The 25,687-nt window shown below is 43.0% G+C and overlaps 1 protein-coding gene across 2 annotated transcripts; it reads left to right on the top strand.

Annotated features, from left to right (window-relative positions):
- Positions 1 to 3,258: 3,258 nt before the first annotated feature.
- E2F8 (E2F transcription factor 8) lies at positions 3,259 to 20,872 on the top strand. Of its 2 annotated transcripts, none has more exons than XM_008955916.5 (13): positions 3,259 to 3,450; positions 4,716 to 4,839; positions 6,814 to 7,092; positions 7,475 to 7,631; positions 9,900 to 10,214; positions 10,437 to 10,598; positions 12,581 to 12,718; positions 14,118 to 14,321; positions 14,624 to 14,711; positions 14,964 to 15,498; positions 19,077 to 19,209; positions 19,326 to 19,720; positions 20,101 to 20,872. In XM_008955916.5, exons 2-13 carry the CDS (start codon positions 4,825 to 4,827, stop codon positions 20,281 to 20,283), a joined length of 2,604 nt encoding a protein of 867 aa, XP_008954164.3. In that variant the 5' UTR covers positions 3,259 to 3,450; positions 4,716 to 4,824; the 3' UTR covers positions 20,284 to 20,872. The 2 variants fall into 2 exon arrangements, with proteins under 2 accessions (XP_008954164.3, XP_003830513.3); XM_003830465.5 differs by lacking the exon at positions 3,259 to 3,450 and adding an exon at positions 3,929 to 4,398.
- The last annotated feature ends 4,815 nt before the right edge of the window (positions 20,873 to 25,687 follow it).

Here is a 25,687-nt window from a genome sequence, read left to right as displayed (position 1 = left end):
AGAGTCTGAAGGGATTTCACACACAGCCCTGCTGCTGCCTGGGACTTACTCTGACCTAGTCTAGCTCCACAGTCAGCACAAGCCAGCTCCAGGCATGCCCACTTCCTGGGTCCCTTGCTTGTATCCATCCTCTTTAACCCTGCCCAGACTAGACCCAGCATGATTCATTTGCAGGCTTAGTACAAGGACCAGGAATAGCTGAGATCTAGTTGTGAGCAGCCACAATCCAACCCAGCACATAGGGATTTGTGCAGTTTTAAGCTCCAGAGAGCTGTTTCGTGGTATCTATGCCAACACGTACTGCAGATAAAGCACAAACCCAAATTGCCCCACTAGGTCAGGAAGCAGAGTTGGTGATATAAGCACCTAGGAGGTGGGGCAGCAAGACAGACAGAAAAGGTCAAGAAACCCATTAGCTAGAACTCCTTCCTTAGCCCTTCATCCTTCCCTGCTCAGCAGGGGAAGGTCTTGCTTGTCTTTTTGGTGATGATGAAAAGGGACACGCTTCAGAAATCCCAAATGTTACCTTTGAATGTAGGCGCCCCGGTGATGCCTATCTTTCCTCCTTACCTTTGATATCTTTTTTCATAATACTTTATTTAATGCTGAACGTGTTACACAACGTATCAGCCCTCCGAGTTGTGCAATCCAGAAGGGCGACAGCACAGAGTAGAAAAACTGGTCTAACTTCAGTGAGACACAGATTACACAACATGATGAACAAAAGACCAGAAACAAATACACAAATATTCCCTTGGATTATGTAACTAATAAGTGGAAAACATATTTGATGGGAAAATTAAAAAAAAAAAGTTTCAAGCTTATGCCCTGATCCTTCCTTCTTGGTTATGCAGTAAACATAAAAGTTTTCAGTAGTCTTTTCCCTCCTTTACACTCATGCTGCATTTCAAATTGATACTCTACACAGTGATGAGTAGAACCTTTCTTTCTTTATTACCTTTCATTACATGAAAGTGTTGTTAAGACTTCAAAACTGTATCACTTCACTCTTAATAAAACCACTTTTCAACATATTCAATGAGTTTGACTATAATTTCACTTCCTTCAGTAAGACATGACAACTATCAGTAAGCAAGAATTACACTCTCACCTTCCTGTTTTTTTGTGTGTTTAGGGAGGGGTTGAAATGGTTAAGGGCTAGCCTGAGTTGGCACTAACATTGCTCTCATAGGAACTTTCAGAGGCAGTGGAATGGGATGTATGAACTTGGAGCAGGTAGACCTGGATTCTAATTCTGGCTCTATAGCTAACTTGGCCATCAGTTTAACCCTTTTGTGCCTCAGTTTTCTTCTCTATAAAATGGGACACAACTATCCTATGAAGCAAGTAAGGACAAGCACGCCGCACAGTGGTGAACACAGCTTTCAGTGGAAAGCCCTGAGACGTTAAACACCCTTGGCTTCAAATCCCAGTCCTGTCACTTACAGTTAGACCTTGGGTTTGTCACTTTAAAATGCTGCTTCCCTCTCGGAGTCATAACCCATGTTTTCACACCTGTGCTGAGTATGAAAAGAGAGGCCATCTGTCAAGTGTCACCAGAGGTGGCTGCTCCCTGCATGATGTGCCTTACAGGTAATTGTCACTCAGACATCTGCAGCATGAATGGCCCTGTAGATCACAGATTTGAACGAATTAGTCACTATCTCTGAACACAGGTGCATGAGGCAGACTGCTTCTAAAGAACTTTAAAAGGGATTTATGGCCCACAGGACTCCGGGGCTGTAATAACTTCGGGTACATTAGGCATAGCTGAATCAATGCACTCTTGGGAGCGCTGACCATTCGGGGGTTGGGGGAGATGACAATCTGGCCAACAGCTAGTGGCTAAAGCAGAAGCACCAACTCCCCACTTTTTGTTGATACATTTAGAACCCAGCCTTGCTCCAAAAAAGGGGTACCTGGGCTTAGTAAGAACCAGTCGCTCAGTGCTAGCAACGGTGGAACCCTGTATAGTGACCTCTGCTTTATTTCAAATCTGCGAGCTACAGGCAGTGGCCCCTCTGCACAGTACCTGAAAGGCCTGCTTTCAGGTCGAAGCGACTTCTTAAGCAAGACCTGCACCTCAGCTGGCGACGAAAGGGGGACAGGGACACGACGGCGCCAAAATTCCAGGACGGCCACCCCGCAAGCCTGCGGGCGCGTTCCGCGGGGAGATGAGCCTTCGCTCGCCACGGAGACCCCTGGCCCTATGGCCGGCAGCTGCTGCGCTGCGACCCCAGCCTCAATATCATAGCATCCCCGCCCTCATCGCGTTTCGCAGAAAATAAAAATGCCTCGCCCTGCTAGTCAGCAATGGGAGAGTCCACTGATCCCCAAGTTAGCGGTGGGAGTGGGGGACCTTGGCCCCGGGCCCTGCTGGAGCCTAAAGACACGCGATTACAGAGGAGGACGAGCCAAACCGAGTCCAGATCGAGAGACCGGCGCCCAGATCTCGGCGCGGTTGGGCAACACTCAGCACCAGTCCGCAGAAAAGTCTAAGGCAGAGGAGAGCAAAGGGAGCCAACGCGGGCGCAAATGATCCAGGTGCAGCCGAGGCAGCGCCGCCGCCCCGGGCCTCGGTGTCCCGTTCTGCAAAGTGAGGACGAAGGATCGAAGTGTCTCCCCCACCCTGCTAGGGCTCTACAGGGAACCAGGCTAAAGCTGCCTGAGGCTCGGAGACCGGAAAAAGAGGGAAAGACAACAGGGAAGAGAAAGGGAGGAGTGGGTGGGAGACCCTGAGGAAAGACGGCGGGGACAGGGTTGGAGGGTTTTCCGCCTTCCTCCTCTTCCTCCTACACCTGAGTTCTCACCGCTGAGCCAAGGCCCAGCGCCCACGGAGCTTAGGCACCAGTAGCCAAGCTTCTCCCTCCTCGCGCCAGTTTCTGCGAGGCACGGGGCAGACGGTGGGCAGCACAATCATGCATGCCAGGGGTGCAAGGCGGAGAGGTCCGGCTGGAGTCCGAGGGCAGGTGAGCCGGCCTGGGGCTGGGCAGGGGTGAGATAGCCCCAAGCGGGGAATCGCAGGGCGCCTGCGGCCCAGCCCGCGAGCCCCGGACGGGCCAAATTTTATTCCCCAACTTTGAGCAAGGGGAGGGGGTGTATGCAAAAAAAAAAAAAAAGGAAAAAAAAGTTGCTGAACTTTTCCCCCAACTCTGCCGTAGAGGCGGGAGTGGAGGGCGGCGCCTGCACCGATTCGCCGGCGGCTACGGTCGGGAGGCTCGGATTGGCGCGCGGGGGCCGGGGCCGGGGCGAGCGGGCGTGGGGGAGGGGAGCGGCCCTCCCCGCCCGCGGTATCGGCTCGCGCCGGGAGCGGGTTAATTTCAAATCGGGGGCTTGGCTGCTCCTGGACGGTCACGCTCCCTCTGCCCGCCAGCCGGCCCGCCAGTCCCGGTCCCGGCGTCTCTCTCCGGCACCCACCTCGGCGCTGCGGAAAGACTGACTGACTGCCAGGTACGCGGGCTCCCGGGCCTGAGAGGGGCAGCGGTGCTGACGAGTCCCGGCTCAGCCCCCGCCGGCTCCCGCCGTGAGGTGGATTGACAGGTCAACGGGACGCAGAGGGGCGCGGCGCCCGGGCGACACGGCACCGGGAGAGGTCTCGGGAGGGTGGCGGCGGCGGCGGCGGCGGCCGTTTCCCGCCTCCCGCTTCGCCGGGGGCCGTGAGGGAGGAGCTGAGCTCCCGCGCAGAGGGGCGGGGGCGAACGAGGGGGAGGGGCGGGGATGCCGTGGTTCCGGGCGCGGGTTTGCCCGCGCTCAGTCCCCGCGCAGCTAAGGGGAGGCGCCGGCCACGGTCCGACTTTCCGCGCCAAATTTTTAAATCGAAGGCGGAAGGTCCGGCCCCGCCCCTGGCGCCGTCGGCCAATCGCAGGCCCGCTTCCGGCCCTCTGATTGGTCGGGAATTGTTGTCCTGGAAACCACGATGATGCTGTCCGGGAACTGTCGGGACTGCGGCGGGCGGACAGGGCCTGGGGGAGGGGCCTTTGGCCGAAAGTTGGGGGAAGTGCACCGAGCGAGTGGCGGCCGGGGGACTGTACCTGCTTGCCTTATTGGGCAAATACAGCCTTCCAAGGTGGAGTCTAACGCCGTGGTGTGAACTGGCCACCCGAACAGGGAGTAAATAGTGCTTTGTATCTTTAAGGAAGCGCTTTTTTAAATTAAAAAAAAAGTCTTAATTATAAGACTCTTTAAATGCCCAACTGCATACTTGGAGCTTTGGGACTGAATTTGGAACTTTCCTGTCAAGCGACCTCCCACGACTTTACTGCTGAGCCTGTGCACGTGTGTGTAAGGGGAGAAATCCAGGCATCTAGATGCAGACTTGTACCCAGTTACTTGGGGTCGCGTGCGCTCAGCTGGGACCTGGGCTCGTGCGCTTAGTCCGGAGCCCTGATCTGCGAACAGGTGGGTGCTTCCTAAAGTATTCGCTGGGGTCCGGAGAATGGCTCGCCTTTTCTACAGATGGGAGAGGGCTGTCACTAGAAATTCCGTGGGTTGCTTGAAGTCTTAGGACCGCCGATCCGTTTGCTGAAGGAATTTACTGGCATTTGTTGGCGTTCTCCGCTCAGTGGGGCGATCTCTGGTCGAGAATAAAATGTAAATCTAGTTTGTCATTTTTCGTTAGGCTTTGTTTCCGTAGCCTCTTGTCCGTGAAGGAATTTTCAACAGATCTTTTGGTTCTTGTTTTTCTCTAACTTTTTCTATTTCCTTTTTTCTTTAAGGATATTAAAACTTTTAGTACAATTGATTGGACTACTTGAACCATCGGGATTTGGGGAGGAACTCCAGATTTTTCATTTTTAAATTCTAAATGTATGAGGAATTTACAGAATGGAGAATGAAAAGGTACTTTATAACTTCAGTATTCATCATTGCAATTTTAAATTCAGTATCATCCTGATTTAACTCCATAATTTTTCCCTATCCAATGTGTTTTCTTAATGCCACATCCTTGGTTAGCCTCTGTAAAAACCTGGAAAAAATGAACCTTATCTTATAGTTTCAAAAATATATAGTTTAAAATATATACTAATTTAATTAATATAGTTTTAAAAATGAAAATTATCTTAAAAAGAAATTCAGTCTCCAATCATGTCAAATGCGCTTTCTGAATTCCAGTTGTTCAAGAATCCTGAGAAATGTTGTAATGAAACTAACAAATTTTATTATTCTTAAAAATACCTTTTCTCTCTTTATGTCTGAGACAGCTACCAAATCATTAAAAACTAGAAAGAGTGTAAAGGGGCAAACCTACCCCTCTTCAAAAATTCGTTAGTTTCATTACAACATTTCTGAGGATTCTTGAACAACTTGGAATTCAGAAAGGGCATTTGACATGATTGGAGACTGAATTTCTTTTTAAGATAATTTTTTACCAAATTGGCAGCTTATTTATGGGGTCTGCAAAATGCTCTGTTTAGGGGGCAAACATTTTGTAAAATTACAAAAGAATTGTCTGTGGGGGGTGTCCAACTACTAATAGGTTTAAAAAAGTGAACTTACATGCACATTTCCTAATAGTTCTAGATGTTAGTCAAATAAGAGAATTACTATTGCTTCTGATAATCTGAGGCAAAGAAAAAGCCTATTCTCAGATCAGCACATCTCAGATGCACACACTGGCAAGGAGCTCCTGTTGGGTCCACCACACTGACTTCCATGTAAGAAGAGCACCATACTTGGAGTGAAAATATCCGGGTTCCACTCCTGTGTGACCTCCCTCAGCCTGCATCTTCTCTTCTGCGAGCTAAGAATGCAGGATTCCATGAACATACAAACGGAAATGCACTTGATAAACCCAAGATGTCACAACATGTCCCATTTGTCCATATTCTTAAAGTTATTTGGTCTGCCTATTATTTTACTTATTGCTGTTCCAAGCATTTTCTTTAAAATAGATAAAGATGGGAGTAGTGTGTGAAGTCCCTGGTGTCCAAAACTGGAAGGAACATAGTCTCCATTAGCCTTATTTATGAACTGCTGTTAATTTGCCCTTTTGTCTCAGTGGCTATCCTGCTTCTGCCAGGATCTAGCTTTGTGGTCTTAGGTAGCTGTTAGGTTGATGCAAACATAATTGCTGTTTTTGCCATTACTTTCAATAGCAAAAGCCACAATTACTTTTGCACCAACCTAATCATTTTACTTCTCTGGGCCCCATTTTCTCTATCTGTAAAATGAGGGAGTGGATGTTCAAAGAGCAGACTTTTCTGGTCAGAAATCCTGCTGTTGGACACTCTAGATTTCCCTGATAAATCTGACCATATGCTATCCCTCACTCTTGTCTCCTTGTTTCTCTGACTCTTCAGTGGTATTTTATTTAGCACCCACTGCATGCAGCCATTATGCTAGGTGGATAAGAATTTCTGCCCTGTAGGCCTTTACTTATTACAGTGCCATGAGTAAACAAAAGTCATTTCTAGGAGTTTGATCATTTAACATTGTCAGTCCAATTAGGGGAAGCTGAGTGAAGGACATTTGGGAACTCTATACTGTCTTTGCTTCTCTTCTCTAAATCTAAAACTATTTCAAAATACAATTAAAATTATAAGTCCTAACTAAAGTTGTTTTTTCAGTGGTTGAAACATAAGGTGAAAACATTTATGCCTTATTGCAAAATTAAAAATGGGAAATGTAATTATTAGAATTGACAATACACATCACATGACCATTAGAATACAGTTATTAATTTCCTCAACTCTACAATCTCATTAGACATTTTTTCCTTGGCATGACTCTATTCGTTATGCAATTTCTAGAATCCAAGCTGTCTGATAAATCCTGTTTTACCATGGATTTAATTATTTACATTTTTTAAACCAGGAAAATCTCTTTTGTGAGCCACATAAAAGGGGACTAACGAAAACACCTCTGAAAGAATCCACCACAGCAAATATCGTGTTGGCAGAGATCCAGCCTGACTTTGCCCCTTTAACCACACCTACCAAGCCCAAGGAAGGCTCTCAGGGAGAGCCGTGGACACCGACAGCCAACCTGAAAATGCTCATCAGTGCTGTGAGCCCTGAGATCCGCAACAGAGATCAGAAAAGGGGTTTGTTTGACAACAGAAGTGGATTACCTGAGGCCAAAGACTGTATACACGTAGGTTTTCAGAGGACTGGTTGGAGGCTGGGGAATTTGTTGGGGGTGGGGGGGAGTTGTAGCTATTAGAGAAGTGCCAGCAATTTAAAGCATCACCACCCGAAGGCTGTTATTAACTTCCTTCGGAGCACCAGAAAGGTTTGGACCCCAAGAAATATAGCACTGGGAATTCTGAACCTTTGCGTTATTTTCGTTTCAGGCTTTCCTTTCAGGTTTGCCAAGCATTATGTACTGGCCCCCCTAACCTTTTCTCCCATCCAGACTTTGCAGCTGTTGAAGCTAAGCGTGTGTAAGTTGGTGTTAGTCATCGAGCACAGATGCCCCTAATAAATCTGTCAAACTTTATTTTAGAATAAGACATTGTTTACCTTTTCCTTTGTAGGAACACTTATCTGGAGATGAATTTGAGAAATCCCAACCAAGTCGAAAAGAGAAAAGTTTAGGATTATTGTGTCATAAGTTCTTAGCACGATATCCTAATTATCCCAACCCTGCTGTGAATAATGACATCTGCCTTGACGAAGTGGCAGAGGAACTTAGTAAGTATGCAAAGAACTCACTGAAAGAATTAATAATTAAAGTGGCTTTATGGACTTAACTCCTTCAGACCCCCGCTCATCTAGCCAGTTTTTGTAAATGACACAAATAAGCCGGCATGGAAATTTTCTATCTCTAAAGCCCTCTTCTAATATAAGAATGAAGGCAAGTAGTTGCAAATTTCAGCAAATCTTGGAGGCAGAAAAGTCACAATGGAGGTTGCTTCTGACTACAGTTGTCTCTGAAGCTTTAAAGAAAGGCAATATTGTCTCATGACTTGTTTCACAAAGTTACAACTGTGAACTTTTGCTTCATTGCTCTCCCTTGCTGTTCTTGAAGAATCAGGCTGATGAATGGTTATCTTCCTAGTTGACGCTGAGGATCAGCTTCTGTGAGTGGGAACAGGACCTGTGCACTCCTGGACCTTCAGCACTATTCTGAGGACTAGTTTTCTGAATGTTTTGTGTTGGGCACAAGTTATTCCTCCTGCCCCTTTTTACTCCTCTGTTCAAAGACCTGAATCTATTTGGAGCTAAAAAGGGGCCCGTGGTGAATTTGGGGTACCTTTGGAGTCATGTGGGTATCTTAATTTAAACCTGTGAAGTGATGTGCTGTGCAAGATAATACATTTTAATACAAAGCAATCACCCCGTGAAGAAAAGTTGCCCTTCTAATACATGTTTGTAAATATCAACTTTATTTCACATTTTAAGAATATACCGTTTAGATTCATCTACTTTTCATATATGCTTAATGGTAGCTGGGTAGGATATACCTGTTAATTCAGCAAATATCTATTAATCTTCTACTACTATGTGTCAGGCAATGTTGTAGGAGCCTGGGATACATCCATAAACAAAAAGGGCAAAATCTCTTCTCTCTTAGAACCTATATTCTAGTGGGGCAATAGATACTGAGTAAAGGATTTAGGAAGTAAGCAAGGATAATACATGCTAGAAGGTAACATGCATAGTGGAAAAAATAAATTGTAGATCAGGATCAAGGGATCAGGAGTGCTGGGGAGGTGCTTTGCCATAAGTGGTCAGATCAGGCTTCGTTGAGAACGTGACATCTGGGCAAGGACTTGAAAGAAGCAAGGTAGGGAGCTGTAAGGACATCAGGGAGAAGGGTTCCAGGCAGAAGGAACAGCCGGTACAAAGCAAGTGCATATCTGGCAGGTTCCAGGAACAGCAAGAGGTCAGTAGGATGCACCCTTATTAAAATAGTGTTTATTGATCACTTTTCCAGAAAGGCTGATCTCATCAAATATTTAAATTGAAATTAAGTTTCTTGAATGAAGAGAATTCTAACATTACAGAATATTGAAAACCCAATTTAAATAGATAGATGAGAGTCACAGAATTACTAATATCATATTGTTAATGATAGCTAGAAAGTAAGCAAAATTAGACCCAAAAGGGCATATTTTATTTTTATGTAAGTTTTTAAAAACTACATCATGGTTTTTATACTTTTCTGAAATCTCAGCATTTTGTTTCTATCTTATGATCATTATAGATGGGTGTGTGTGTACGTGTTTGTATTGGAAGCGGTTGGAAGGTGTGAGATGTAGAGTTTTAAAGACTTGGTTTGCTACTTGCTAGCTCTTTTGGGGTGAGCTACTTAGCTGGTCTGAGCCTCTGTTTTCTCATCGTTTTTGTTTTGTTTTGTTTTGTTTTTTGAGACGGAGTCTCGCTCTTTCGCCCAGGCTGGAGTGCTGTGGCGCGATCTCGGCTCACTGCAAGCTCCTTCTCCCGGGTTCACGCCATTCTCCTGCCTCAGCCTCCTGAGTAGCTGGGACTACAGGCACCTGCCACCACACCCGGCTAATTTTTTTGTATTTTTAGTAGAGACTGGGTTTCACCATGTTAGCCAGGATGGTCTCCATCTCCTGACCTCGTGATCCGCCCGCCTCGGCCTCCCAAGGTGCTGGGATTACAGGCGTGAGCCACCGCGCCCGGCCTTTCTCATCCTTTTTAAAGTGCAGATCATAATACCTACTTCACAAGTTTAGGGTGAAAACTTCCTAAAGCTGTGTAGCACATCTTAGGCCCTCATTAAATGTTGCCTTTCTAATTCATATGATTTGTGCCCTTGGAAAGCAAGCACATGTCTTTCTCACCTTCACAGTATTTGTTGAGTATGTTCACTTACAGTTAGGAAAGTGATATTATCCAGGACCTACTGACTAATAAACCATGGAAGAAAAAGCTATTCAATTCTAAACACGTTACAAAAATCTGTAACACACAATTGCACATTCTTTGTAGATGTTGAACGTCGACGCATTTACGATATCGTGAACGTCCTAGAGAGTTTACATATGGTGAGCCGCCTCGCCAAAAACAGGTACACTTGGCACGGGCGACACAATCTCAACAAAACCCTTGGCACCTTGAAGAGCGTCGGGGAGGAGAATAAGTACGCCGAGCAGATTATGATGATCAAAAAGAAAGAATATGAGCAAGAGTTTGACTTTATTAAGAGTTACAGTATAGAGGATCATATCATCAAATCAAACACTGGCCCAAATGGACACCCAGACATGTGTTTTGTGGAACTCCCTGGAGTGGAATTTCGGGCAGGTGAGAGATGGTAGTGAAAACTCCAGGCGGCATGGCATTTGTCCTCTGTCTAAGGAAAAGGTTCTGTGGAGAACACGGCTCTAAAGCTACTGCTGCCTTTAATGTTCAGATGCCACAGTTGTCAGCTGTATGATCAGGTGGTAGTATTTTTAGCCTTGTTACTTTAGAAGTCACTTGTCCCTTTATGAATTTTAATTCTCTAATCCTCATCCTTCTCTAAAGCTTCTGTAAACAGCCGCAAAGACAAGTCTTTAAGGGTAATGAGCCAGAAATTTGTGATGCTGTTTTTGGTGTCATCGCCTCAGATAGTAAGCCTAGAAGTTGCTGCCAAGATTTTAATTGGGGAGGACCATGTGGAAGATTTGGATAAAAGCAAGTTTAAAAGTAAGTGTCATGACTGCCATGGATTTTTGAACCTATTCTTAAACAATAAAATCTCAGTCGTAAACTCATTTCCAAATTAGGAAACATAGGTGCATAAACAGATCTTCTCTAATTATGTTTTTATATCTTCACTTCTCCCCAGAAGCCATGATAATATTGATTTAGCTAACTTGTTATGATACATAAGTATCACTACTCTTTTTTTTTTTTTAGACGGAGTCTCGCTCTTTTGCTAGGCTGGAGTGCAGTGGCGAGCTCTAGGTTCACTGCAACATCCGCCTCCCGGGTTCCAGCAATTCTCCTGCCTCAGCCTCCGGAGTAGCTGGGATTACAGGTGCGCGCCACCACGCCCGGCTAATTTTTATATTTTTAGTGGAGACGGGGTTTCACCATGTTGGCCAGGAGGATCTCGATCTCTTGACCTCGTGATCCACCCACCTCGGCCTCCCAAAGTGCTGGAATTACAGGCCTGAGCCACTGCGCCTGGCCAAGTATCACTACTCTTATTTGACACATTGCTTGATTTGATATTGTAACATTGTTCTCAAAAGTAAACACGGCGAGGCGCGGTGGCTGAAGCCTGTAATCTCAGCACTTTGGGAGGCCGAGGAGGGCGGATCATGAGGTCAGGAGATCCAGACCATCCTGGCTAACACAGTGAAACCCCGTCTCTACTAAAAATACAAAAAAATTAGCCGGGCGTGGTGGCGGGCACCTGTAGTCCCAGTTACTCAGGAGGCTGAGGCAGGAGAATGGCGTGAACCTGGGAGGCGGCGCTTGCAGTGAGCCGAGATCGCGCCACTGCACTCCAGCCTGGGGGACAGAGCAAGACTCCGTCTCAAGAAAAAAAAAAAAAGTAAACACTAGAAGAATCTGTTCTGTGTAAGCTCTAAATGAGAGTAAATTGTAAAGTGGGTCTGCACCCTGGTCTCCTTCCACTGATGCTGATTATAGAGGGTTTATAAATGACTCATAAAATTGTCCCCAGAAGTGACATGCAGCACAGGTCGTCTGCCATTTTGAAAGAATGGTTTTAGCTAGATTACCTGCTCAAAATTGGGAAGGGACTGTAGATTGGATTCCTAACAAAAGAGCTATGCCCTCACCGTTACACCAGACTTTGCAGGAAGGGTGTGGAAAGAAGTGCTCAGAGGATGGGGAGGAGCACTTGGCTCGGGAGATCGGGAGATCTGCAATTTCAGAAAACACGTCCTGATACTACTGAGGGTTTCCTTGCCTTTTGTGAGTCACCGGATAGTTTTCATCTTTGTTTCACTGGTTAGTCATAGCCTTGAAAACTATTCCAGGAACTGCAGAGGTGTAAGTTACTGAATCCCCAGGGAATTCAGAACCTTCTGATACGGCTAGGAAGGAGACTCGATTTGTAATTTGTACTATCAAGATGGCAGTAAAAAACGGTCTTTTTGTAACAAAACTCTTTAAGATATGTGAGGTTTGTCAAGTTCACAGATCTATGTTTTGCATGTTACATAGACAGTATTAAAAAATTACACATGTTGATGGAGTACAGAATTTTCCATGCTGCCATAGTAAATAAATTTTGTTATAAGCTATTACAAGCAGAAAAGTAAGACATTTATCACAGATACTTTTACTTCTCTGTTCATAAAATTCTTCTGAATCCTCATTAGAAGATACCCAGGAATGGTGACTTTATTTTTGAAACAGTCTGTAACATAGTTTCAGATAGGGTGATCTCATCAAGTCGTTTTTCCTTTGTCAACATATGCTATTGTCATTTCAACATTGAGTACTAGCAGTAATTGAGTCTTTTAAATATTTACAACTTTTTTATCTTAATTAAAGTTGTATCACCAGAAGAACTTAAAAGGAGGCAGATGTTTCTCTGTCTGACATTGATGGTTAAGACAGCTCTTAGAATATACATGAAGTCCTTCTGAAGGAAAATTCTTTGATCTTTTCATTATTCCATTAAGTGGTATATGTACTTTTTTTCCCAGCAAAAATTAGGAGGTTGTATGATATAGCTAATGTTCTGAGTAGCCTGGATCTTATCAAGAAAGTTCATGTTACAGAGGAAAGAGGCCGAAAACCAGCTTTCAAATGGACCGGCCCAGAAATCAGTCCAAATACCAGTGGTATGTATTTTTTTATTTCACCCTTTGCTTTATTATTTGTGTGTGTGTTTTTCTAATTTTTAATTTCCGGTGTGTGTTGTTCCCCTCCCTGTGTCCATGTGTTCTCATTGTTCAACTCCCACTTACGAGTGAGAACATGCAGTGTTCGATTTTCTATTCCTATGTTAGTTTGCTGAGGATGATGGCTTCCAGCTCCATCCATGTCCCGCAGAGGACGTGATCTCATTTCTTTTTATGGCTGCATAGTATTCCATGGTGTATATGTACCACATTTTCTTTATCCTGCTTTATTATTTTGAATTAATGCACATTGGGAGATATTTTCCCTTCCCCTTCCTACTCACCGCCCCACATGGAAAAGATATATATGATTGAAAAGATGATTCAAGATGAATGGCAATATAGAAAGTTTGGCTACTGGCTCCATCAGCTAACCAAGATCCATAACAATCTCCCACCCTGTGTTCAAGAAGTAGAATCTGTATGTGAAAGGATTCGGAAAGTTGAAAGCACCACAAAGCATAAAACACTATTGCTGCTATGCAGCACAGTGACCACAACAGAACCTGTGCCCATCGAGAATATGAAATGAGTTCACTCTGGTATCAAAGTAGATATTTCTAGCCTTCATCTTAACTCTGCGATGCTGACATTTTGCGTTCTACCAAAGATCCCCACCCAGAATCATTGAAAATGACAAGAACGTGGGCCATGAAGACAGAGGGAAACTTAGGTTCCATTCCCAGCCCTGCCACTCTGGCTTTGCGGCCTGAGACAAGCTACTTCTTCGAGGATTAGTTTTCTCATTGGTGAAATGGGAAGAACAATGGCACCTCAGTGGAGTTACTGTGATTTTGGTATAATCTCAGAGAGAGGTCCTTTGGTGCAGGAATTTGGAGTGAAAGTTCCAGGGCCATATTGACCAGGTTCATATCCCAGGCCCACATGCTCCCAGTTGACAGACCTTGAGCCAGTAGGTTAATGTCTGTGTGGGTCAGAGCTCTCATCTCCGACACAGGGCTGCATTTCTTGAGGAACAGTTACCTCATGGAGCTGTGAGGATCACCCATATTTCATCAGATCTAAGACTTCACTGATTGTAAGATGCACAATTCTTTCTATATCACTAAGAAAGAAAAATCACTAATAACTACACTCTAGAACACCACTGGTTATAAGATATAGTGCAGTTTCAGAAATGCTAATGTAGGAAATATTGTGTCTCAGAATCCATTTAATAAGATAAACAAGGCTTTCTCTGTAAAGCCCTTAGAACAGTGATAGGCACATGGTCGGTGCTCTGTAACTTGCCACTTTTATTCCTAAAATTGTTTTATTTCATATCCCAAAAGCAAACTGAGCCATCCAGGTTTTAATACACAGACGTTTTCTGTTTCAGGCTCCAGCCCAGTCATTCATTTTACTCCCTCTGATTTGGAGGTGAGACGGTCTTCAAAAGAGAACTGTGCCAAAAACCTCTTTTCCACACGTGGGAAACCAAACTTTACTCGACACCCATCTCTTATCAAATTGGTAAAGAGTATAGAAAGTGATCGGAGAAAGATAAATTCTGCGCCCAGTAGCCCTATCAAGACCAACAAAGGTATGTTTTCAGGAATGTCAGGGATCTGCTAGGAAGAATTCCCTTTTATCTCATTTTTTCAGCTTACTTGATCCTTGCAATAGTTATCAGAGAATTATTTCAATATCTATATACCCAAACCCTCTTGAAGCCTAACTAATGTATAAATTTAAAAAGTCATTTGTGGGGTTTATTGTTTAATCGCTATGCAACTTTGAGGGGAGGTGCACACTTTCTGTTCCTCTGACTTCAGTGAGGTTTCATCTGTGTGAACATTTGTTCTTTAGCTTTGATCGATGCTCTCTTCCTTTCTATTTTACCAGCTGAGAGTTCTCAGAATTCTGCACCCTTCCCAAGTAAAATGGCTCAGCTCGCAGCTATTTGTAAAATGCAGTTAGAAGAGCAATCAAGGTAGGTTGGCAATGCTCTTTAATAACAGGATGAATTACTTTTACATTACATTGTTAGGATTACTTATTTTATGTGAGAAGAAGCCCTAGCCTTGAACTGGAGAGCTAATCTTTTCTGTATCTCATACTCACTCATTACAGAAATTATCTGCATGTTCCATAAAAGCGTGGCTTCAATATGAGGCTTAAAGCGGTAGAACAGTTCAGAAAAAATGTATATCCATCATGTCGTGTATTAAATCTTGTCTTTCAGTGAATCCAGACAGAAAGTGAAAGTACAGCTGGCAAGATCTGGACCCTGCAAACCAGTAGCCCCTCTGGACCCCCCAGTGAATGCTGAGATGGAGCTGACAGCACCGTCCCTCATCCAGCCCCTGGGAATGGTTCCCCTGATCCCCAGCCCCTTGTCATCAGCAGTGCCCCTGATCCTACCTCAGGCCCCTTCAGGCCCATCCTATGCCATCTACCTGCAGCCCACTCAAGCCCACCAAAGTGTGACGCCACCCCAAGGCCTGAGCCCAACGGTGTGCACCACCCACTCTTCTAAAGCTACTGGATCAAAAGACTCCACAGATGCCACCACTGAGAAGGCAGCCAATGATACCTCAAAGGCCAGTGCCTCTACCAGGCCTGGAAGCTTGCTGCCAGCACCAGAGAGGCAAGGGGCAAAGAGCCGAACCAGGGAGCCAGCTGGAGAAAGAGGCTCAAAGAGGGCAAGCATGCTCGAGGACAGTGGTTCCAAAAAGAAATTTAAAGAGGACCTAAAAGGACTTGAAAATGTCTCCACAGTAAGTACAGCCTTGAACTGCACAAAGCTTTAGGAATTCCCTAGTCTATTACAGTAAGATTGGTGGCTTGTGAAATTTACCGAAGAGCATTCTCTCAGAAGACAAGGAACTGTTCCTTAGCATCCCATAATCCAAGTGAGGCCCTCAACAGCTAATCCCCTGGCTGGGATGAAGGCAGGGACATTTTTAACCTTTGGAGGAAGGGATTATTTGCTCTCTTTTTAAAGTACCATGGGTGGTTGTCCTTAAGTCCATTTCTCCATCACACACTGGAATGCAAACACCTGTCATGAAAGTCTTAAATAATTTACAAGCAGACGTAACCCCAAATGAACGTGTGGATGCATAGGGTTCCTGTAACTCCTGCTTTCTGAGTCATTACCTAATGTTTGTTTGATGTCATGTAACTGGCATCTGTTGCCTAGAAGATAAATTGCTCCCCGTTTTTACTTTCTACCTAAAATTTAAATCAAAATTTCTATTTCATGTAAATAGAAAAATCAAACTGACCTTGGCAAACTGTAGATATAGTTCATGTATTGGTTTCTAGAGATTTTGACATGCTAGACAAATTTTTTTCCTAAGTGGAGATTAGTTCAGGAGGGAATTAATATTTATTCGATGCCTACCCACATATAGCAGACATAATAGATACTTTTACATACAGTATCTCATTTTTCTCCCTTAGGACAATTATATATGAGAGACATTACTGTATCATCCGATAAATACCACTAAATGTGCAAGTAAAAGTTAATCTCTCATTTTGCCCCCGCTCTTAATACAAGCTATTTTACTTCTCTATGTCTTATTTTTCTGCATCGGTAAAGAATTTATTCCACCAGTTTTTCCTCATCACCTACTGGATATAAAGCACTGTGCTCTGGATCAAATCTAACCCAGCACCTGCCTTTGGTGGCAGTTGCTTTTGGGTACTTGCCTGTGGGCATATGATAGTTTTTGTGGGGTTAAGTGAATTTATTCCATGATGATACACATAAAAGGGTTTGATCCTTTTAAGACGTGTTATAAGCTGAAAGGTATTATCTGTTACGTTGTTATTAAAGAGGAAGCTTAGAGTTTGTCAGATCTTCCCTGAGGATGGCCTCATGGTAACCATTCAAAACATCTATTATCTTACATAGTATCCTTTTGTATTTAATGTATATGCCAAGTGGGAAATCACAAGGTTTCAATATTCTGGGAAGTCCATAACTTCTTTTGGCCAATGGGTATGATTTAATAATGGTCTTCTTTTGCTTACATAGTTATTCAGGATTAGGATTTTCAGTGGAGAGATTTTCCATATACTCCTGCTTCTTTTTTATATCTCTGCAACTCTAACCATTTCTTTTTTCTTTTGAGACAGGGTCTTACTCTGTCACCCAGAATGGAGTGCAGTGGCATGATTTTAGCTCACTGCAGCCTCGACCTCCAAGGCTTAAGTGATCCTCCCACCTCAGTCTCCCAAGTACCTTAGACTACAGGTGTGCTGCCATGCCCGGCTAATTTTTTATTTTTTGTGGAGACGGGGTTTCGCCATGTTGCTCAGCCTGGTCTCGAACTCCTGAGCTCAAGCAGTCTGCCTGCCTTGGCTTCCCAAAGTGCTGAGATCACAGGCATTTGCCATCATGCCCAGCCCACTTTAACCATTTCATTTTAGTATGGCCTGAGCAAAACAAAGACAATGAGAGATTCATGTGTTAATTCATTCAACAAATTTTTACTGAGAATTTATACTTCTAGGGGTGGAAAGAAGATAAATATGCAAATAAACACAAACATCAGGTAGTGAATGATAGGAATGAAGATGACATGATAGGAGGAAGGGGTGGAAGGGCTACTGTAGGCTAGAAGAGTTCAAGTTCAAATATGTCAGATTCATTCGGCAATTTAATAGTTCTAATTATTTTATAAAAAAGGGAATTGGCATTATAGGTTAAAAGATTCTATAATGAATATAGTTTGTTGGAAATTTAAAAATTATTATTCTATTATTGTGGGTTTTACTGAAGACTTGAAAGAGTTAAACCAGCAATCAGAATAATTTGTACCATGAGAGAATATAACTAAAGCTAATAGAGAGCAGGTCTTCATAAAGCACCTAAATTTGCCCCTTAAAAATTCTCTCTTCCTGCAGTTTTCAAGGCACCTACTAGTAGAGATTTTGAGTGGGACCAAGTACCTAAGAAACAAAATTAAAAGCTTGTAGTATACTTATAGCTTTGTGGATTCTGAATTTCCTGGTTCCCAAGGAAAAGACCTATTAACAACTAGATTAAACTTGTTTTGACAATGGAGAGAAGAAAGGTCTGAAGGAAGAAAAAAGGAGGTCCCTAGTTTATAAGACCAGTTTTTAGCTTTTGCCAGTCCCGCTCATGGTAAGGCTAAAGCAGACTTTTCATGCAGTTCAGGCACCCATGTAAACTTTTTCTGTTTGGAAAAGTACAGTGATCTAACAGGCATGTTGGGAGGTACATGCAACCCTACCCTTGGGCCTTTTCTAGTTGCCATATAACTTTATTGCCTAAAGCTTTTGCTCAATGGCATGTGCGTCTCTAATATGAATTAATCAGTGCTCTTATTTGTAATTTTTTTAACTCTGGTGTACTTTGCGTATTTTAAGACTGCTTGTTATCATTAGAGCAAGCAGTACTAGAAAGAAATCTTTACTTATATAATTTCTGTTTTAAATCAGGGGCCAGCAAACATTCTTTAAAGGGCCAGATAGTAGGCATTTTTTGGGTTTTAAGGCCATATGGGCTCTGTCGCACCTAGTCAACTCTGCCATTGTAGCAGGAAAGTTGCTATAGGCAGTACATAAATGAATGAGTATGATTGTGTTCCAATGAAACTTTATTTATAAAAACAGGCAGGGAGTGGGAATTGGCACATGGCCAATAGTTTAGCCCCCTTTCTCTAAATCAATGTCATTAAAAGTGTTTCCTTGGAATACTAGTCCTCCTTAATTGCCTACTGAAAATATAGTTGCCAAATAGTTTGGGAAATGCTACCTGCTGTGTGCCCCACTTGGAGAATTTTAAGGCATGCCACCATTAAAATCTCTTGGAAATTCTCTAATAAAGACACCATTTGACTTTGTTTAATTCAGTATTTTCCAATTATATTTGACTAAGAATCAGGTAATGCCTGTTTGCAACCCATGGACCTCAGGTCCCTCAGAATGCCCTTTGGGAAATACCGTTCTATATAATTCAAGAACAATCAATTACTACTACATCATACCAAGGAGTCCAGTAGCAAGAGTTAGGTTATCAGTTTAAGAGTGGCGTGCTGGATGAATCCTTACCCCTAAGCAGGGTCAGTGCCATCATCCAAAGGTGTCCTAAGACCACAGGTGGCATTTAAGAAACGTTCTGTATTATTTGGGGCAAGCATTGGAAAGGGTGGGAGGGTATTCTCTAGGAGTCAGGTGACCAGCCTGCCTGCAGCCCACTCCGCTGGAGGCTTTGGTCCAATGAGGCAACCACCAAGGGATATTAGTCCTGAAAGAGGCACGTGGCCATTTTTCTTCCTGTATGTGTGTGTAAAATAAACCCTTCCTCCTTGTTTTCTAGACCTTGTTCCCATCAGGATACCTAATCCCTCTCACCCAGTGCTCATCCCTGGGGGCGGAGTCCATTTTGTCTGGTAAAGAAAACTCAGGTGCTCTTTCACCAAACCACAGGATTTACAGCTCCCCAATTGCAGGTGAGTGCACATAAAACACTAACCAGATGTGGGCCGGTCTCAAGTTCACTTAAGCCTTGTCAACTTCTTGGATAAATGCCTGTGCTTTTAAGATATCTTCCCCCTTTTCCTTCCAGGTGTTATTCCAGTGACATCATCTGAACTCACTGCTGTTAATTTTCCCTCTTTTCATGTAACACCGTTGAAGCTAATGGTCTCACCAACTTCCGTGGCAGCTGTACCTGTCGGGAACAGCCCAGCTCTTGCTTCAAGCCACCCTGTTCCCATCCAGAACCCAAGCTCAGCCATTGTAAACTTCACCCTGCAGCACTTGGGACTCATCTCACCCAATGTGCAGTTGTCTGCCAGCCCTGGGCCTGGAATCGTTCCTGTGTCTCCAAGAATAGAGTCTGTTAATGTCGTACCAGAAAATGCAGGCACTCAGCAAGGAAGGGCCACCAACTATGACTCACCAGTCCCAGGCCAGAGCCAGCCAAATGGACAATCAGTTGCTGTGACAGGGGCACAACAGGTGAGAGGCTTTCTACTTAATTTAATTTTTCCTGGAATTACTAAGCCCCAAGTATCCGTGTCATAAGAGATTTGCTTTTGCTTTTCCTCTTTGGAGAGGGAAAGGATGGGAAAGTCAGGAGATTGAAGGCCTACGTTTCTTCCAGAACCCAGGAAGAGTGTCCAAGGCATCCAAATTACTGGGTTATCATGAGATTTTTGTCTCTCCCCTAACAAAAATAATTGAGAATGTAAAACTCACCAAAGCTTCCCTCGCCAATTTCAAGATACGCCAGTTTCCCAATGTGCAATACATTCATCCAGCCCAATCTTCCAAGTCTGGTAAGACTATGTACCTGTGTGTGGTTGACTTCTTTTGTCCATTCTTCTCCTTCCAATCAGCCTGTTCCTGTGACACCCAAAGGGTCACAATTAGTGGCCGAAAGTTTCTTCCGTACCCCAGGTGGACCCACCAAGCCAACCAGCTCATCCTGCATGGATTTTGAGGGTGCTAATAAAACCTCCTTAGGAACTCTCTTTGTCCCACAGCGAAAACTGGAAGTCTCAACAGAGGATGTCCATTAATCAACAGATGTTGGCTTAGTTTAATTTTCTAAAGAGTTGTTTAATAGAGAAAATGTACACAGACTGATTTGGAGAACACAGTCTCTGAAAATACTGTAAATACGTTGGGGATTTGTTCAATGTGAAATCAGATACTTGTTTTCATACATATATATATATATATATACACACACACACACACACACATTTGTATAAAGCTAAGTTTAGCTTTCAATCCTACAAAATAAAAGTAAAATGTTGAACTCTAAGATATATTAACTTCTAGGGGGAAAAATCCATTATTTTAGCTATGCCTATACTATTATGCAAAGTAACTGTATTAAAGTTTACTTCCCTCTAAGTAAATATGCTTGACATGCCTAACACAGCATTCCCTTAAACATTTTGCACAAAGAAAATGCTGTGTGATGTATAATGTTGTATTTTTAAATAGGGGTATAGCTATATTTTTTGTAATTTCTTTAATCTGTTGTTGCAGTGTATCTTTTTGTAAAGTTTGCAACAATCCTCAATCAAGTCTATGGAAAAATTATTTATAAAATGTATTTTTAATCATAAGTTGTTCAAATTAAAACTTTTCTAAAATATAGTTAGCATTTTCATTTGGCTGGTTAAAGCACTGTTGGGAGAAAATGAAAATTTACCTAATCACAGAGGCAAATTCTTAGTAAAGAGTATCCATGCTGGGTTCCGTTAGATATGCAAAGTTTATAGAATGTTTCTACATTCTGTCCCCCATTTTGACCCTTGAGATTGCTCCACTTTTGCAGAAGTAAAATTGGCTTTGGAGAGGTTGTTGCTTGGCCAAGAACACCTAGCTAAGTCCGATGTGCTTCCTACCACACTCCACGAGATTAGAAATGAAAGGTAGGCGCCTAGGGGCCCTGGTGTGACCAGCATCTGTCCCACGCTTCCTGCTCTACACAGAGGTGGGTCTGTACCAGCTCTCTTAACATACTTCTTGGATGGCCCAGCTCCAGGGACAGGAAAACAGCAGTAAGGATTCTAATGTCCTCCACACCTGGAGAACCCCCAGGAGCTCCAAGAGAAGGGACAAGTTCCAGTGTGTTAAGTGCGCATCTCTTTGACCCGTTTGTTATGGGAAGAACTGCACCTTGAGAATTGACAAGTGCTTTCCCTGGCTAGGGTCTTAAAGGAGCATCATAGTATCTATTTCCTACATGTTTACTATATGTAGACAGGGTTATACGTTTTAAATGTATCATATCTATGAGCTACAACTGAGGCTCACAGGGATTAAAGCAACAAGTCCATGGTCACACTGCTAGTGTATGCAAGTCTCAGCTCATGTCTATTGGACCTCATTATCCATTGCCCATTTACTTCTAGAGACATGCCTAGCAGCTCTAGTAGGAATCAAGCACATTGATTCAGGGTAATCTGAGCATTAATAAAGTCAGCCCTTTCAAATACACATGTTTTGTTTGCACAACCAAGTACAGCTAGGAGAGGGCAGATTTGCACCTTGACCTAGAAACCCCTCTTCCTCCACCACTAGAGAACCAATATGAACTATTTCCTCCAAAGTACCTTTGTTTTTATCCTTCTTAGAGAACAGGTGAATGGTCTCTGATTTAAGAAATGGCCCCTGCCTTCAAGTTGCTTATAGTTGAGAAAGATAGTATGTACACATGAATAAATAAAGCATTTCCATGCAATAAAGAGAAAAGATAAGTTGCCCAATGGTAGATAAAGACAAAATATATAGTTCTGTAGAGGCTACTAGATTTAATTGGTTACACGGAACTATGAGAGAAACACCAAGACAGACAGCTGCTGTGTCTCTGAGGAGGTTCTTACATCTCCCTCCCACTTCTCCTCTGTGGTTGAGCTAGAGAGATTGGAAGCCAAGGTTTTGTTTTGTTCCCCTCATCAATTCTCCACATAAAGAATTACCTTCTGGGGAAATTAGACGCATAGGAAGAAAGGAGGTGTTAGATTTCCAGGCAGCTCTGGACACTGTCCCACCCAGTACTGCTTCTCTGACAGGTTTGTGAGGTTGCCCCTTGATCCCCACCTCCTGGTGTTTACACCCTCGTGTTCTCCCCTCCCCTTGAGTGTGGTTGGGACCTGTAACTTACTTCTAACCAATAGGATACAGTAAAGGTGACGGGGCGTGTGACTGTGTGTGTGGTTATGTGGTCACATGTCGTAAGACTGTGGTGCCCATCTTGCTGTAGTCTCTCTCCCTTGCTGGCTTTTAGGAATCAAAGCAGCCATGTCGGTGGGCCCAAAGTGGCAAGGGCCTGTGGGCAGCCTTTCAGCAAAAGGCAGGCTGTAGCCAACAACCAGCAAAAAACAAATCAGTACTGCATATGGCCACAAATTCTGCAAACAACCTGAATGAGCTCAGAGTGGCTCTTTCCCCAGTCAAGCCTCAGATGATACCACAGCTCCCAGTTCCACTTTGATTGCAGCCTTATAAGACCCTACACAGGACCCAAACTAAGCCATGTATGGATTCCTGACACACAGAAACTATGAGACAATAAACATGTATTTTAAGATATAAGTTTGTGTTAATACTGTTATACAGCAATAGATAACTATTATAGCCACATAAACCCCCATTGTTCACAAAAGTCTTCCAGTTTGTCCTATTATTGTTAATTGGTTTCATAGGCATTCATAGAAGGAAACATCCCTAAGACGTGGTAATTCCAACGGCTTTAATGGGAGAAGCACTCTCCATTTGTTTTCAAAGCTGGAAGCAACTTTAAAGATACTAGGTAGTAGCACAGTAGTGGACAAAGTTATCTGGCCAGCATGCAATGGGAAAAGTTTCTTTTCCCAAACTGCCTCCTTATTTCCTCTAAGGAATGACATTTTCCATGTTGGATGGAGCCCAGTGGACTGTAATTGGGAACCCCACCCATGTCTAGCAAGAGTGGACTTGTCATCCAGCCTAGGCCAGCCCCCCGGGATTGGATGTTCCATCTCATCCTAGCAGTGTTGTTCTTGCTGTCTGTCCCTGCTGCAACTGTTGCTGAGGCTCCTGCTTCCCAGCCTCTGAAGTGGCCATGGCACCAGCCCATCTTCAAACCAGATTTTCAACCATCCGCTGAGTCTGGGCCTTTGCTATCCTTCCAAGAGTTTCTTTTGCTTAATGTTGCCAGTCATTTCTGTGGCTGGTAGCCAAAGGGCTCTTACCAGATCACAGAAGGAAACCCAGAGCAAAGGCTTCCTAGTTCTCAGACTAGTTGTTCCCTGTTCCCTGGGCCTGGCAAAAGTCAGCCAAAGAATGAATAGAAAAGGCCTTCAGAAATGCTTATCTCACCAGGAAATGCAAGCAACTCACCTATGCTCAAGTGGATGTAAAGTACAATTTCAGATACCAGAAAGGGAAGTAGTTGAACTAATAGATTCAAGAAACCCAGGAAACTCAAGCAATAGAATTTGATGAAAAAAAAATTTTTTAATCGACTTTAAAGCAAGTTCTCTCAGTCTTGTCCTTCCCAAGTGATTAGTGTTTCTGAAGATAAAGGATAAAGAGATTTTCAGAACTTAAAGCAGATAAGCTGCCTGAGCAATCCTACTAATTACATAAAAGAATGTGAGTTGACTGCAGATTCTTTACAGTACTTATCAGTAGTAGTTTTCATATCTTGAGGGCTTAAAATAAGAGATAAGCTCAAAGGAAATGTGTTATTATTTTAGGTTGACAAAAGGTATCAATTTCTTAGTCAACTTTTTAAAAAGTAGTTTTACATTTTAGTCTCCCATTTGAGTCAATCAAATCAGCGGCTAAATGAGGACTTGTTATGATTGTCAACATTTTGTAGAAAAATGTAGGTAAGGAATATATTATCGTGTCCTCCAGCAGTCAAGTAATCAAGTGCATTTTTAAAAGGCCCTGTATATACTGAATTCTTTTTCAAGTATTTACTAGTTTTTACCATATGCTCAGCACTGTGTCGTGCAAAACAATGCCTATATTATCCTATTTTGTTTCATAAAAATATCCTCTATGTGTGAATCTTCTAGAAGTTCATCCTGAATAAGAACAATTTTGTTACTATGAATTAAAATCTTTCTAAAATGATAATATAGCTCCCCATTTCCTAAATAGAGCACTGTACTTTGACTATAATTTAAACTTTTCTTCACATTTCAGAAATTCATGAGCACTGTTGCTTTGTTAAATTCAAATTCAACAAACACAGTTTAAGCCACCTATGATACCGTAATGCCTTCAGGGGCTAATAAATGTATAGGTCCACATCTTTTTCAAATTAATGGCTCCAGAATATTTTCCTTTTCAAGTTCTTTTTTTTGTGTGTGGTTGTCTGTCTCCAACTTTGATATCAGCTTCTACTTGTCTTGCCCCTCTATCCTACCTTATGTATTATTTATATCTCAGATAGACATGTATATGTATATATGTTTTTATATGACTTTAAGTACATATATCTAAAAATATTATACGTAGCATCTCTTTTGCTTTATATGAATATGTACAGATATGTATTTATATGTAAAGATTCATGAGTACATATATATGTTTGCTTCCCTCCTATATGGCAAAATACCTTTATGGAATCGTAATTTATCTCTTCTGACCCAGGAAAATTGAAGGATCCCCAGGGAACTTATGTTACCAAACTCACTTTTCTAAACCAATAGATCTTGCATGTCCAAGTCAATAGATTTTGGTCTAACTGCCTAAGAAGGGCTCCATCCCTCTCCTGCGGGAAAAGGCTATGAATTGATGGCAGATGTTTCCCGTGCCAATCAGTGTTTTTTATCACTATCCAACAAACTGGAACTTGTCGATACTTGCAACTAGGACCACGATGAAATGCCAGGAATGCTAAATATAAATTACATACTATATTCATTATCAAAATTCAACACTTCCAGCGGTGTCCAAGGGAGAGAATACACTCATGGGCTCTTAGTTTCTATTTCTAGTTGAACCAGTAAAGACCCTTTCTCACCCCTCTTTTCTGCTTATCACTAGAGACAGAAACTAAAAACCATAAAGCTCAAAGCCTAAAACTAAACAAAACAGAACAACAGCAAAATAAGGCGGGTTGAACAAGTTGGAGTTTGATAAAGTCATGTCTACCTGGAGACATTCTGAGAAAGAGGACAGGTCCTATATGACCCAGGGGAACAAGTGGCACTTGGGAGAGAAAAGGAATAATTTTTATTGAGCATCTACTCTTATATCTACTTCCAAAGAATATTGCGAGGTAGTTATTATTGGCCCCATTTTGAGGAAGTTAATTTCAGAAAGATTGGGGGACAGACCCTGTGCAGCGCCAGCGTGTGCGTGCAGCTGTGCCTGGAGATGAGGCCCGCACTCCAGAGCTCAGGCCGCCTGGCATCGTCATGCGTGTTCAGACTGTGGTGAGGCAGGCTGATTCCAGATTGTTCATGG

This window comes from Pan paniscus, chromosome 9, assembly GCF_029289425.2.
Source record: "Pan paniscus chromosome 9, NHGRI_mPanPan1-v2.0_pri, whole genome shotgun sequence".
In the NCBI taxonomy this organism is placed as follows: Eukaryota; Metazoa; Chordata; class Mammalia; order Primates; family Hominidae; genus Pan; species Pan paniscus.
This window is presented reverse-complemented; position numbering and strand designations above follow the sequence as displayed.